Here is a 15,850-nt window from a genome sequence, read left to right on the forward strand (position 1 = left end):
GTCAGACAAATCGGACGACCCTTGCCAGCCTTCGGTCAGAGCCTGCGAACCAGGCAGATAGAACCTCAGGCCAAAGATCTGAAGCGTTTTGACCCAGATAGCCCAGATTCAAGTATTAACGACTACCTTAGAGAAGTTGACCATTGTCTCCTTGACCTGCCTCATGCGTCCTCACATGAAAAACTGAAACGGATCTGGAAGACTACGGCTAGGAGTGTCCGTGATTTCATGGGGACACTCCCACCAAAGGTCCGATCCTTGCAGAAAGGAAACAAATCTGTTAGTCAGCACTTACAAACTGCCAAGCAGAAAGTGTTGGACATGTTTGAATTAATTCAGGGAGCACAGGTAAGCATGGAGCAAGACACATCGTCAGGATATGACTCTGATCCTGGACCAAGCCCCTTAAGAGATCAAACAACCCTGCTAAAAAAGCTCAGTAAAGAACCGAGCAGCCAGGATAACCCAAGGACTGAGGAAATAAGTCTAGTTTTCCCTGATTTTGACTGTGGAGCCCCGCTCCTTGGGGAAACGCCCCAGTTCTCTGACAACTGTGACACCCTTTCACACCTTCACAGGTTTGAATCACCACATAGGAAGGGGGGTGACTTCTCAGCCCCCAGAGGCAGAGAAAACACCAGGCCCCCTCCTGCTACCTGTAGGTTCCCATTGCAGGATTCACGGCTGAGGAATATCCAAACCCCAGATGACTGGGATGGCTCCCTTCTACCCAGAGATCAAAGACTGCGCATAAGGCTCATTGAATCTATGGCACAGGATGTAGAGCGGTTTGATCCAGATCAAAGTTCAGATGTCACCCTGCATAGTCGTACACATCAGCTTAGTATGAAAGAGATCAAGAGATTCGCACAGGCGGTTTGGCAGACACGCTTACGTCACGTGTCACGTGAGGGCAACAAGTTGCCTCGTGCTTGGAATAAGAGACCATATCACCGGCAGAATAGAGAACAGAGCCAGGGGGGTGAAGGTGGGACTCAACCACAGAGTAGGTTCCAGCCTGGAGAACTGATCACTACCAGATCCGAACGGAACTCTCGGGATGGCCGTAGTCTGAGACAGAAGGGTAGGTATAACCGGAGTTCCTACGAGCTCCCTAAGGACTCCCTCGCTTACAGAGAACCTGATTCTGACTCCACATAGGAGTGGGGGTGTAGCCTCCACTCTAGAAACACAACAATGTCACTCTACCGACATGAATGTTTCCTAGTCCCTGTTTTGTGTTTTGACATTGGTAGGGAGACACATAATGTACATTTACACACCTACACGCCACAAACACCTTCCCACAGGCTTACTCCTGCCCAGGCTAGGAGTTAGCCCACAAACCTACACCTTATACTCTTCTCTTTCTCCCTTCCTCTTGTCTGTTTGTTTCATTTGTTTTGTTAAAGAATGCACCTTGAGTAACAAAGCTTTGCTAATGCCTGGTTATGTTTTATGCCTAGCTTTAGACATAGTTAGACAGTCTGCCCAGACTTTGCCTCAGTGTCTGCCCAGACCGAATGCCTCTCAAAATGTATAGACTTTTGCTCACTAACTATTTGAACATTTGTCTCCTAACACATGGACTGTTGGCCCTATTTGCCCTAAAGACCGCGACCCGCAATCCCATTCTTCAGGACAAAGGGGGGATGTTGGGCTTAGGACAGTCAAACAATGGACTTGGGCCTGCACCTCTGTAAAAGCCTCATTTGAGTTATTCACTGAGATCACAAAGAGGCCTAAAAGGACTCTTAATCCCAGAATCCCTTGCGGTACTTCACACCTACGCGTGAAGTAAAGGGGGGACCGGAACCTCTCTCTCCTCATTGGAGGGGACCTGAGGTAGACCCCCCATGGAGCAGGCCAGGCTACAAAACTCCAAGTATTCCATTGTTAGATCTCTTTCACGCGCTGACTTCTGGTGCTCGGAGATCCAAGCTCACCTCCTGTTTCCTGCAACAATCTTCCTTTGTTTTAAGTTTTTGGCGCGCAGGTAATCCGCAGCCGGCAGTGTTCTAAATTCCAAGCTCGGATTGTCCAGTGAACGCATCTCAGTTTCTCGGAGAGCGTCAGACTATAACAGATTATCAGAAAGATAATTCCGTCCTGCAACGAAAGGACATCAAAGGACATCTTTTCACTCGACGGAGAACCAACGAAGCCGCTCTCGCCGTAAGGGACCCTCGCCGCCATCAGACGCCTCTGCACCAGGACGGACAGAAGATCTGCTCCATCGCCGGACTCTTTTCCTTTCACCAATCGCGGACAAAGCGATTCACAAGTGAGGCTTAATTAGGTCTGGGCAGAATTAGCTTTAGAGAGTGTTTTTAACAATTGTTGATCGAAGCAGAAACTGTAATTTTTATCTTTGTTGGACCTGCGTCCTGAGTTTTAACTGTTTAAAACTCTTGTTGTTGTTTCGGACCGCTGCGTCCTATATGTGTTTAGCGTAACAGCGTTATAACCGGGTATTACTCCTCTGATCAGAAAGGCCAGTGTAAGCCGTATTAACCTGAATTCGGCTATTGGTTTGTTTCTGTGAATGAAGGGAATTACTCCGAGTTGTGGCGCGGGAGTCGGACTGTGATCCGGCCTCTTCAGGCACGCATTTCTCTTTTATTCTCTTTTATTTCCCCTTCTACGAACACACATACACACATATTCCTGTGTAAACGTACATCTGGAGACCAACTCCACCACCGCGCCATTACGCACAGAGATCTATACACTCGCGGCTATCCAGACGCCTCAGAGACACAGATCGTGTAGGGCCGAACTCAGTCTCTTTTAGACCTTAAGGCCACATTTAGGCCTTTGTTAGGTGTGTGCCATCGGAAGGGCGACCACATGGGACGAAGTAATCTTCCCCCCCTTCTCTCTCCCTTTCATCCACACGCGCACGCACCCAGGTCTTTGTTAGGTTTGCGCCATCGTGAACGACCACGTGGGTACGAAGCCATCTCCCCCCCTTTCTTCTTCCCCCTTTTTCTCTCACGCAGGGGTGGCCTTCAAAAACACACACAAATAAATAATAATAAATGATTTACCTTTAAAAATAACCTATTAAAATTCACCTGTTATATCTCAGTTATAAAACAAAATAATGGAAACATAAATACATTTTTAGCTTCATTCTTTATTGACACAAAAATAAGATGTATGCTAAAAGTCCAAATTTAAAGTACTTACAGTCAAACTTGCAAGATTACATGAATTAGCAATGTGTTGGTCCTGTACATGCTAGTTACTTCATTGCAAGTATGACAGTGTGCATTACCGTCCTATGCACCGGTCTTGTGAAATAGATATGCAAAGTATTTATTATTATTATCATGAACTGTTTATCAAACAATTAAAAATGATTCATTGATGTGTTAAGAAAATTACAAGGAGCCTTCAAAAAGAGAAGAGTCAGTTTTATCATTAGTCTCAGCTCTGACAGGGTGAATAGCCAATCACAGTTCAGGATAATTTTTTTTTTTTTTTTGGGGGGGGGGGGGTACTCATGAGCTGGTCAAGTGGATTAATCATAGAAAGATAAAATAGATTTCTTAGGAATATTTTGCAGCAGAACAGAGTTCAAAGAGAAGCATGCTGAGAACATGCTGAGTTTTTTTATTTTATTTATATATTTATTTTTGAATCAGGATGTTTAATAGTCTGCAGCTGAGTTGAACCAAGGGATAGAGTTCAGGGAGCAGAAAAGTTCAGGTGGGCGGCAGGGCAGAGGCAGAGGGAGAGCAGGAACCTGAAGGGCATGAGCGCAAATAGTTCAGGAGGGAGGACGGGAGGCCGACCAAACGGTGAGAGCAGTTTGGGAAGGCGGCGGCGAGGAGATTTCTGTCTTGCCGTCAACGTAAAAACATGGGCAGGTATAGGCCAGGCCACTGACAGGCCCAAAAGAGTGGGCAGGGCCTAAAACAGGGATGCAGTTGTTGGCAGGGCCTCCCACTGGGACACAGCAATGGACAGACATGTCAATGGGGAACCAGGCCTCAACAGGAACGTTAAGAGGGCTGGAGCTGAAGATGCTCTGGCAGGACAGGAGCACAGGCTGAGGTTCTGGGGCACAGGTTGGCTGAGGTTCTGGGACACAGGTTGGCTGAGGTTCTGGGGCACAGGTTGGCTGAGGTTCTGGGACACAGGTTGGCTGAGGCTCTGGGACACAGGTTGGCTGAGGTTCTGGGGCACTGGGTGGTCTCAGGCTCTTGAGAGCATGGAGACTGGGTCATTTGGAAGCACGGGGGCAGAGTTACTGGGAAGCACAGGTACTGGGTCACTGGGAACCCTGTTAGCTGAGGCTCTTGGAAGTGGGAAGGATGAGGCTCGCACACCAGTTGCTGAGTCTGAGGCTTTGAATGGCAAACCAGCTGCTGGGACTGTGGAGACTCAGGGAAGCTGGGTAACGAAGACTCGGGGGCGTTGCTCGATGGATTATACATATTATATCATAAATCAAATGATAAATTAAAATGTTTATTTATCCCGTTTAGGGAGCACTGAATGATAAAGCCTGAATGTGAGAATAAAAGCCTCTCCACTAGAGGGCAGTGAAACATCAGAGAGTCAGGACATTTACATTTTGTCATTCATCTCTGATTGTTTGGAAAAATTAAATTTACATTTGATCCCTTTTTACATTGTTTGCAGAAGTATTTCATTGAAATTTGGTTCAGGAAGTGTAAACATTTTACATTACTCATTTACATCTGTGACACATTACAAGAGAACCATTTAAGTAAAACTTGTAAGTGAATAAAAGCAAGGATATAAGCAACAGGTGAACTAACTACAGACATTTAGATGAATGCCAAACATGTGGTGACAGTACAACCTTTGTGCTCGGTGTGTTTCTGCTCTCTTACCGACACCACACACAGGCTACAGGTGCATTTAAATCTGACCACCTGGAATGGGCATGGTAGCTGTAGCAAACCCAGCTACAGCAATTGATGAATCCTTTATCTGTTGGTTTATGTTACTTTACTTTTTTGCTTCATGCTGTGCAATAACTCACAAACAAACCGTAAGAGCTGTACATAAAACACAACAGAAAGACAAACTTTATAAACATGCAAATAACCATTAAACCCAAAACAGAGAAAAGGACCATAAATATTTATAATATTAACACATAACAAGAGATAAGGTATAAAAATAGATAGTCAGGTTAATTTAGAACATTTTTACCAAGTCAAACAACAAAGTTAAAGAACCATATTAATAACATTTACTAACTACACCAAAGAATATATATAAATCACGTATTGATAACTATAGGCCTTAAATACACATAAAATGAGCAATTAAATTTAGCAAAAAAATCAACATAATAACTACATTTAACAGGACTAAATTAACCAAGGTCTAAGGGCGAGCGAATAAGATAGCATGGCTAAGCTAAAGGCTAGCACGCTTAAATAAATCACTGAAAACATCATAAAGATTACAAAGGTTGTACCTTGTACACCTTCCAGCTGGTTGCTAAAATGTGAGGGCGTGGATAACAGTGGGTTTTTTAAATCAATTAACACACTGACTGTCTACCTACCTGAGTCTTTTAATATCCGGTTTAAAGCAGGTAAGAAGCAAATCAGCCTTCAAAATAAAAGCTTCCCCCACAAAACAATAAGAAACAGATGAATACAAAATTAGAATCTTCACAACAACAATTAACAATAAAGGTATATACCTTTTAACTAGTAATACTTGTTTGATTTGTTTAAACCTGAGTCTTGTTAATGTAAAACTCATATTATTAATCCTGTAAAATAATTCATAATCACTTTACAGGTGGACCACAGCAAGTCATTCACAAAGCTTAATACTAACATCATTTATCTGTTTTAAGTCATTTATTAAATGCAGGTCTAGCTGCGTTCTTGAAGGAGTCTGTCCCGAGGATTCATTCTCAAAGTGGTTTCCTGTAAGGATTTCATTGGATGAGAGTAAACTAGAGGTTTCTTCGTCCATGTTTGTTGACTGTACTGTACAATGCAGCTGGATCTGCAGCTTGCTGACCACTGGTGCTGAGAAGAAGAAAGACATGAGATTATATGATAACAGGCCAACAGTGATCACGGTAAATGATGAAAACACAATAAACAGAATGATGAAAACAATAGTTTTGTGGTTAAAGATCATGTTATGTGAGGAGTTGTTTTACCTCTGGGCTGCACCGCCGCTGTTAAAGTTAACCACAGAGTACTCAACCATCTCCTCTTGTTCTCCTTCTTCTTCTTCCTTCTTCTTCTTCTTGTGTGTTTGGGGTTTAACTGGTTGGATGTTGGAGTAGAGAGGATCAGCCTGGTTCCTGGAAAAGTCGACAGTGGCATATTGAAGCTCATCCTGCTCCTCTGCTGGTTGTATCTGTGAACACCGGACAACAAAGAGTATTCAATTATTTACAGACAGACTTTTGAAAGACAGGATTCAAGGCTTGAGTTATTTACAGAGACAGAAGTTGTAATTTTACTGAAAGCAAAAGAGGGAACTTGAGACTTGAATCAGAAACCAATCCTGTTTTTGGTGTTTCATTAAAAGCAGTTCATAATGTTATGGTTTGCCTTGTTGAATGCTGATGATCCTTGGGTGTCTTTATCAAGGCCAGGAAAGCAACGCAACCCAAAAGGTCTCACTTTCCTTTTTTGGGGAGCTCTCAGAAAATCATCAGTTTTTTGGAAAAACCCAACATGTGAAGCACCAGGATGGAGAGAGCAAAAGCTTAAGCACTTACAGCAAACAAATAGGACAAACATTGCTGTAGGCAAACAAATCAAACACTATGTCAAGAGTTCAACCGTCCCTGATTCATAAATTCAGAGACTTCCTCACCTGTTCACTGTTCTCTGGTCTGTCTCCGGGCTCAGACGGTTGCTTGCAGGCCCTCTTCTTTCTGGTGAGGTGCATTCAAATAGAAAAGTAAACCATATTGTTGTTTGTGAGGGTACAATGCATTAATCATGAACAAGTATTTGCTGAAAAAGAACTGCTCACATGATCCATATGACGACAAAGATGAGTATGATAATGAGGAAAATAGCAGGAACTGTCACAGCAGTCGTCAGTTTCCATCCTCCTGCTGAAACAGACAGAGACAGAAAGTTAACCTTACAAGTAAAAACACGTCATGAACACATTCTTACAACTTATTGTAATTTCTTTTGGTGAAATTGAAAAAGAAATAAGACCCAAACGAAGGACAAACACCCTGTTACTGTTAAAAACAGACTACGATACTCACTTTTGACATTTATCAAAAACATTATTGTGACAAAGACTTAAAAATGTAACGTTTAGTTCAGCATCTCAAAACTACTCAACCAGGCATGCAACAGGAGGGAACTTCATTTTACCTAAAGCAAGAACCAACTCAATTAAACAAACAGTAAATGTTTCGAGCAATGCAGGAATGGAACTCACTTCAAAGATACATGAACTAAGAAAACAAGAAAACTAAATTCAAATGTTTATTAAAGCAGTATCTTTTGACCGAGTAAATTCATCTATTGCCATCCAACAAGCTATACATTTTATTTGATTTATGTTCCTCCTGTAACTCTTTGATTGTTCTATTTGCTTATTGTTTATGTGTGTGTATGTTTAGACAGATGCATTTTGCAGGTACATGTATATATATTCTTTAACTCATCAGTAGATTGTGTACAGAGGAACTGAACGGGTTCAAATGTCACTGCCATGGATTGAACAATCGTATGATCATAATTTCCTAGAAGCTGTCCTCACCCTGTCATTGTGTTCATGTTTTGTCTTGCTGTTAGTCCTGTAATGTTATGTGTTAGGATGAAAGCTGTGTATTGAATGTTGTTTATGTTAATGAGTGTTATGTTGGTTTTAAGTTGTAAGATGACACAGTCACACTGTAATGGGTGTTGTGGACCTCAGGAAGAAAAGCTGCAGCATTGCTGTAATCCAGGTCCGCCTTCCCCTCGTGCCTCAGTGTTGCAGAGGTACTGTCAGCCTAACCTTAACCTGATATCCTAAGAAACTAAACTGAACTAAACTGAACCCCTCTCGGAGTCTCTGGAAGGCGTCCTGGGAAGAATTCAATCGAGGAAGTCTTTAGTTATACCAAGAGACTGACTAATGGAGAACCTTTACTGAGGTCTATTGGGTGGCCTTCCCGACTGAATCAGAGTGTTGTTATTCCTTTAGACCGCTGTTCCTGTCATAGAGTCATATGACCTGTGAAACAGTGTGGGTGAAGCTTACCTTCCAAAACAGTCAGATGTACAGTGGAGTTATGACGTCCTCTGGTATTTTGGGCGATACAAATATAATGCCCACTGTGTTCAGGACTTGTGTTGTTTATGTTAAAAATCTGTCCTGAAGCTGTTGGTGAGTCTTCATCCTCCTTGAACCAGGTGTAATTAGCTGCTGGGTTAGCATCACTGCTACAGGTCAGAGTCACTGAACTGCCCTCCACTATCTCAGCAGAGGGACTCACTGACACAGAGGGAAGCTTTGGAGCATCTGGAGGACAACAAATACAGATTGAACTCCCATTAGTATTGAAATTCATGATTTGAAAGAACTTTTGTAGCACGATAAGTAAAACTGAGCGTGACTTACACTGGACATCTAACAAATGTTGCAGAGATTTGATCTGTCCATGTTTATTCTCAGCCTGGCAGTAGTAAATCCCTCTGTCTTCAGACCTGATGGATGGGAAAAAATACCTTTGCCCTTGTCCTTTAAGCAGGTTCTCTATGAACCAGGTGTATTTAGCTGCTGGTTTAGCATCACTGCTACAGGTCAGAGTCACTGAACTGCCCTCCACTATCTCAGCAGAGGGACTCACTGACACAGAGGGAAGCTTTGGAGCATCTGGAGGACAACAATTACAGATTGAACTCCCATTAGTATTGAAATTCATGATTTGAAAGAACTTTTGTAGCACGATAAGTAAAACTGAGTGTGACTTACACTGGACATCTAACAAATGTTGCAGAGATTTGATCTGTCCATGTTTATTCTCAGCCTGGCAGTAGTAAATCCCTCTGTCTTCAGACCTGATGGACGGGAAATAATAACTTTGCCCTTGTCCTTTTAGCAGGTTCTCCTTGAACCAAGTGTATTTAGCTGCTGGGTTAGCATCACTGCTACAGGTCAGAGTCACTGAACTGCCCTCCACTATCTCAGCAGAGGGACTCACTGACACAGAGGGAAGCTTTGGAGCATCTGGAGGAGAAAACATCGGTTTTAATTTTTCCTCAACATTAAAATGTTTGAATTGTCAAGATGAAAAAACAGTGCTCAGTGGGCTTTAGCTGCAGACTGTGAGTGTGAAGTAGAGCTAGAGGAAGCAGATATGATCAGCAAATTAAACCTTCAAATGAGAAATCAGCTCAATGTTGCTTTTCAAAGAAAATGTTTTTCACTCACATTTCACTTCAACTTTGACGTATCCAGATGTCCTCTCTCCCAGATCATTCTTAGCTTTACAGTAATACCTTCCAGAGTCAGAGGACTGAACTGAGCTGAAGACGAGCTCTGATTCTTTACTGAGTTCACGACCGTTCACCTTGTACCAGGTGTATTCAGGTGCTGGGTTAGCATCACAGCTACAGGTCACAGTCACTCTACTGTTCTCTCTGATTTCACCAGCAGGACTCACAGACGCTGAACAAACTGATGGAGCATCTTGAGGAGAGAAGAATAAAAATATAACTGAAGTGACCAAAGAAGAATTAAGTGGAATAAAGTGCTGAGGGTGCAGATTGAAACCAGCTGACAACCCCTCCCTCGATGCTCCCCTCTTCACCTGCAGAGTTTACAACAATCATTAAAGCTCAGCGTACTCTGTACGATTGTTTGAAATTCATGGAGGAATGTCGACTCACACTGTACGAGTGAAATCAGGACAGAGCATTCACCATCATCAATAGATCTGTCTCATATGCACGACTCAAATACACACTAACATGAGATCTTTGAATAGAAGCAAAAACAGAGATCACTGGTCACACACACACACACACACACACACACACACACACACACACACACACACACACACACACACACACAATCACACACACACACACGCACAAGCTAACTAGCAGCTAAATAATAACAAGTGTTCCCTCTCAGCTGGAGGTCTGCAGATATTTCCTGCCATCGTTTCTTTTGGATTAAACAGGCGTGTCTACTGTTGCCATGGTGATTTAGGATGTTTTCTGTCAGTTTGCGCAGACACAATCAGGGGGGAAAAGTCCTGAAGTCGTGGGATCTGCGCATGGCTCTGCTATGTGAGTGTGGGCAAAATATCAAACGTGCCAGAAAATCATCCGACCAGTCTGAAGCAGCTGATCAGACAATGATAGGCTGTCGAGCCTCAGTGTACACTGCACAACTAACAACGGGAGATCAGGCAGAATGAAAAATCAGTCGACTCAAAGATTTTGATGAAATCGTCCTGAAATGGCTCAGAGTCGCCCGGCTTCAGTAGACTGAAGGCCCGCTCTAAAGCAGCCGTTTGTTCTGAGTCTTCTGGTTTATTATAGAAACATGTGAAGCATTGTGAACTTTGTGAAGTGCAGACATAAACAATCATTAACATTACAAACTTTTAAAGTAATTAAACTCAAGTAAAAATATTTTAAATCGTCACATTAAAGTCCTGATTAAATCTCACACACTGGTCCTTTAACTTGAATCTGTCAAAGAGACTATAGTAGTGTGTTTATTTGTAGGTGAGAGTTTCTTCTTTACACATAATATCTTCAAGAACATTTCTGCTGTTTCACTCACATTTCACATTGATAGAGACGTATCCAGACCTCTTCCTCCCCAGCTTGTTCTCAGATCCACAGTAATACTCTCCAGAGGCCGAGGGTTGAATGTAGTTGAAGACCAGCTGTGCTCCTTCATGAAGGTATCGAGGGGTCTGATTTCTCTTGTACCATTTAAAAGTAGCTGCTGGGTTAGCATCACTGCTACAGGTCAGAGTCACTGAACTGCCCTCCACTATCTCAGCAGAGGGACTCACTGACACAGAGGGAAGCTTTGGAGCATCTGGAGAAGATGTGTTAGCAGTGATTATTCTATGTTGAGGTATGCTACCACCATAGCACAGAGTAATTAAATCATAAAGTGTGAATAACTTTGTGTAGCAACATTTTAGCTGTTGATGGTCTGAAACATATTTCACAAAACTCAAATTTTACCTCAGCTACAGATTGTAGCTTAGTGTGAATGAAATTCAAGAGACGGGACAGATAAAAACTGTTTGTCATTTTTCACTCACATTTCACATCAGAGATAAAGTGTTCAGATGTTCTCCTCCCCAGATCGTTCTCAGCCGCACAGTAAAACTCTCCAGAGTCAGACGACTGGACGGAGCTGAAGACGAGCTCTGGTCCTTTACTGAGCGGTTGAAAGTCTGGGTTCCCATTCTTCTTGTACCAGGTATAATTAGCTGCTGGGTTAGCATCACTGCTACAGGTCAGAGTCACAGTACTGTTCTCCACTATCTCAGCAGAGGGACTCACTGACACAGAGGGAAGCTTTGGAGCATCTGAGGAAGACATCAGGAGACATTACTTAAAGATAAGAACATTTGATCATAGATACATGTTCATTTTTATCTAGATGTCTTTATGTTCCTTTTTGATTCATCTTTCTGTCACAGTGACTGTAAAGTGCTGACCATGGAGCCTGATTTTACTTCTTTTTTATTTTGTCTTGACATCAATTCTGTGCAGTCTATGTAACAAACTGTTAAACAAAGGCCATGCAATTCCACTTTATCTTGAGGAGTCTCTTTCTAAAACATTGAATATGTGTTAATCGTTTTAGCTTTTGCTTCATCACTGATATCTTCACGAGACTGAAGCTTAATCTTTGGTTGCTTTTGTACTCAGATTCTGTTTTAACTCTGTTGTGATCATTTGAAAATTGTTACCGAGCAGTTTAATATTACTCATTTGTAAACAGAGTTAAAGGAGCAATATGTAACTCTGACCCCTAGTGTTTAAAATGGGTACTGCAGTCCAAATTCTAAACATTGTAGAACGCTGTCTCCCTCTGCCCCCTCCTCTCTAGAGTCCATGCTCACTCAGGTCACCATGTGGTGGACTCTGAAGCTTCAGTGTTTATCCAGCTCTGCATGGGTCTGTAAACCTTTCTGTGTTCTAACCTCTCTCCATTTTTCAAAAGCATCTCCAATATTGATCCTAGTTTGAGCACGTTTCTGCTCGTGGAGCTTATTAGAAACATGCAGAGGCTTTTTAGGTCGGGTACAATCACTTCTATCTGAACCACTTCTCTTCCCCACTTCCATCGCTGCAACACCTGTTGGTTTTCCGTTCCACACCACTTCAACATCGCTTGTTTCCTCAATGTCTGATGATATACTAAGGTCAGTTTATAATTTAATTCAGGAAATATTTTACACATTGGACTTTTAAATCTATAAGATTCCAGCAGGGTTTTAAGGGAACTTAAAGTGTAAGTGTGCTGTGGCGTTAGTCTTTAAGTGTGTTTTGTGATTTAGTCAAGTTTACTCACACACTGAAGGAGAGGGGAATCGATCATGTCCGTTTAAGGCACAGGAGATTTCATCCTCAAGATAAAACCAGCCTTTATAGGTAGAAGTCACAGCTCCGGTTATTTTCTGTTTGTTCCTGAACCAGACGTATGAGAGACGACCGACTTCACTGCAGCTGCTGTGACACGTCATCTCCACCTCAATGGAATGCTGACCGGCTCTTATCCTTTTAACCTGAACCTGTAACGCTGGATATGGAGGGAAAAAAGTGAATTGTCTCTGTTCTAAAAAGAGAGAGATTAGATTTAGATGCACATCATTTGAACTTCCACAATATCTAGAAGTCAAAGCAAGAAAACTAAGAGTCTGTGACCACACAGCCTTTATTCTGACAGAAAAGCTCCAACAGAGAACTTGGATTAAAATGCCTTTTTTTGGTCTGACTCAGTCAGCGCACACAAATTAGGCGTCTTTTCTATAATAATAATAATAATTATAATAATAATAATAATAATAATAATAATAATAACAATAATAACTTTATTTATATAGCACCTTCAAAAACACAGGTTTAAAAAGTCCTGTGACAAACATCAAAGGCAAGAACAAAGCAAACTAAACCAAACACAGAAGAACATAAACAACAGCAAGAATATAATGATCATTTCTGTCTGACATACTTTACAGCTTGGTGTAAAACCGAGCCTAAACAAGCTTCCCCTCTTCAGATTGTCTTCAGGTAACGTTTGTTAAGAATTAGGGCTCTTCAAATACAGATTGGTTTCCCAAGAAAGAAAAGTAAAGGACAAAAGCTTCTATCTGAAGAGTTCAAAGATTTGAAACTAAAAAACTCAGAGAAGCTGCTAAAAAGTTGGATTTCTCTAAATCGTTGGTTCTCAACTGGTCTCGCCTCAGGACCGAATATCAACTATGAGGAAGTGTAAACCAAATCATCTGATATTTGTCAACCAATGAGATGTATTTAAATGTTGTGCAGTTTGGACCTCAGATGGTACAAAACATGTTTAAAGCACTCATAGACTTTTTGGCACACTTTATGTTTCCAAACACAAATTCACAACCCACTGAAAACGGCTCTGCGACCCACTTTGTGGTCCCGACCCACCAGTTGAGAACTTCTGCTCTAAAGTAAAAGACGCTGAGTGGTGACATTCATCACAAAGGCTCTCTTATCATTAACACACAAGCATGACCTGTTTGTTCATATAAAACAGTGAGTACAAACTGATAGTGATGAGTTCAGGTTCTGTGTTTGTGTGTCTCCATGGCTCTGCGTTCATTAGTACCTGTGACAGTCAGAGTTGTTCCAGGTAAACTGCTCCTCCATTCAAAGCTTCTTGTTGTAAATTTGAAACGATGCTGGGCTGAATCGCTCTCTCTCAGGTCAGAGATTCTCAGAATGGAGCGTCCTCTCTCTCTTTCAGAGACCTGAACACGATTTGACTGATACCAATGCTGACTATGTTCAGGACTGAACCAGAACTTTGAAGTGACCGCTTCATGACCGTTGTAAGTACAATAAATGTCCACTGATGAGCCTTTGGGTGCACAGATGGTTCTGACATCGTACTTCACTCTGTTACAGGTTTCACCATGAACACCTGGAAAATTAAACAAATCATTTAAAACAGAGTAAAAACTCACAAGAGAAAAAAAACAAGTAGTTACACGTCTCCACTACCAGATGTTGTTTTGTTCGAAGCAGATTGTGAAGTTAACTCACACACTGGAGGAGAGGGGAAATCCTGGTGTTCCTGTAAAGCACAGGAATAGCTGTCTGCATATTCAAAGTAGGCTGAGTAAGTCGAGGATGTTTTTCTGGGGATTTTCTCTCCATTCTTGAACCAAATGTAGGAGGAATGAGGAGGGAGAGTACAACTGCTGACACATGTCAGATCTGCCCAAGAAGAATATCTAGATGTGCTCACCTTCACCTGAAGATCTGGATGTGTGGAGAGAGAACAGAGAGGAAATTTAAGACAACACTGTCTATATTCATATGCACAAATATAAAAGAAGACATTGATATTGTTGTTTTATTGTTTTTAAAATAATCAACAAATGAATGAAAACATTACCTGTGAGGGACAAAGTGACTCCCGGATCACCAGTATAACTTCCATCTTGATGGTTTGTTATGAACCTGAACTTGTAAACAGCTGAGTCACTATTTCCCACATTTGTGATTGTCAGAGTGGAGTCCTTCGATTTAGAGCTGTAGGTCACACGACCTGTGTACTGTGAGTCTGTTTGCAGATCTACCTTTTTTCTATCCTGGACTTTAGTAAACCAGAAGGACTTCTGAACTGTAGTAGTAGATGGGTAGCTGTAGGTGCACCTTAGTACGACTGTTGATCCTCTTAAGGCACAGACTTTAGTAGAGGAGTAAGTCACTCTCCAGCCAGCCTGACCCTGAATCACTGTAAAATAGAGCACATCAAGAACCACAGTTACAGTAAGAGCAGCATCATGAGTCAAACCTTCATTCATAGTGGAGGTGCTTCAACTAGTACGACTACACCTGATGTCAGAGTGAGACAAAGCTAGCAGCTATCCTAATAATGTAGAAAAGGTCAAGTCTCTTTGTGCAGAAGTTACTATTTACAGTCTGCCTAACATGATTCTTCATGCTGCTGTGGTGGTCGTGAAAGGTGAACAAACCTACCCATAATTCTCTGAGATACTGGCTAATTTAGCTGGTTTAATTACAAATAAGACTGTTTCCTGTTTTTCTACAAGTTGCACAAAAAACAAGTGAACCCAGACCCCCCTTTTCAAGCGATCCGGATATGATTGTTTGGTCTGCACCAGGGTTTGATTGACAGCTTTCACACCAGCACAAACTTGCTACAGACTCAAGATATTTTTTAACTGAACCAAACAGGCTAGATGTGAAAACGCCCAAAGAGGCTCTTCACACATTTCATTAACAGCCGTCTTTGGTGATCTGATGACAAGTGGATAGCCTTAATGCTCGGTGTGAACGCGCCCCAATGCCTCCTGAGGATGGGCTGAGTTCTGACAGCTCGGACCACATACAGACGTGGTGTGGCATGCATTTGTTCACATTGGATTGATAGTGTAAACACTCATGCGTTCACTGCAGCATTTAGGACCGCCCACTCAACTTAAAACCTGGGAGAACAACAGATTCTGTCCATGCAAAGTTTGAACGCCTGTACTAAGGTATTGTCCACTTGTTATAAGATCACCCAGGGATGACAATGCAAGGTGTGAACACAATCTTAGACTGTTCAAACATCATTTGTCAATACTACTCAACCACCAACCAGACAGCAGAACACTTCATATATC

The 15,850-nt window shown here is 42.0% G+C and overlaps 2 protein-coding genes and 1 long non-coding RNA gene across 3 annotated transcripts; all 3 read right to left on the reverse strand.

Moving 5' to 3' along the window:
* Positions 1–5,720: 5,720 nt before the first annotated feature.
* Positions 5,721–8,055, reverse strand: LOC136180406 (uncharacterized). The gene is made up of 4 exons (XR_010667086.1): positions 7,000–8,055; positions 6,838–6,898; positions 6,170–6,372; positions 5,721–6,032 (listed from the first exon to the last, which is right to left on the reverse strand). It is a non-coding gene; the product is annotated as an uncharacterized lncRNA (long non-coding RNA).
* Positions 8,056–8,191: 136 nt separating this feature from the next.
* LOC136179210 (B-cell receptor CD22-like) lies at positions 8,192–9,220 on the reverse strand. The gene is made up of 3 exons (XM_065954746.1): positions 8,950–9,220; positions 8,596–8,850; positions 8,192–8,496 (listed from the first exon to the last, which is right to left on the reverse strand). The coding sequence occupies exons 1-3, from the start codon at positions 9,218–9,220 to the stop codon at positions 8,192–8,194; spliced, it is 831 nt and encodes a 276-aa protein (XP_065810818.1).
* A 179-nt stretch (positions 9,221–9,399) lies between these two features.
* LOC109979510 (B-cell receptor CD22-like) lies at positions 9,400–14,431 on the reverse strand. The gene is made up of 6 exons (XM_065959834.1): positions 14,259–14,431; positions 13,822–14,136; positions 12,535–12,762; positions 11,273–11,542; positions 10,777–11,040; positions 9,400–9,666 (listed from the first exon to the last, which is right to left on the reverse strand). Exons 3-6 carry the CDS (start codon positions 12,704–12,706, stop codon positions 9,401–9,403), a joined length of 972 nt encoding a protein of 323 aa, XP_065815906.1. The 5' UTR covers positions 12,707–12,762; positions 13,822–14,136; positions 14,259–14,431; the 3' UTR covers position 9,400.
* Between the last annotated feature and the right edge of the window lie 1,419 nt (positions 14,432–15,850).

The sequence above is a fragment of the Labrus bergylta genome, chromosome 1, assembly GCF_963930695.1.
Source record: "Labrus bergylta chromosome 1, fLabBer1.1, whole genome shotgun sequence".
NCBI classification, from domain to species: domain Eukaryota; kingdom Metazoa; phylum Chordata; class Actinopteri; order Labriformes; family Labridae; genus Labrus; species Labrus bergylta.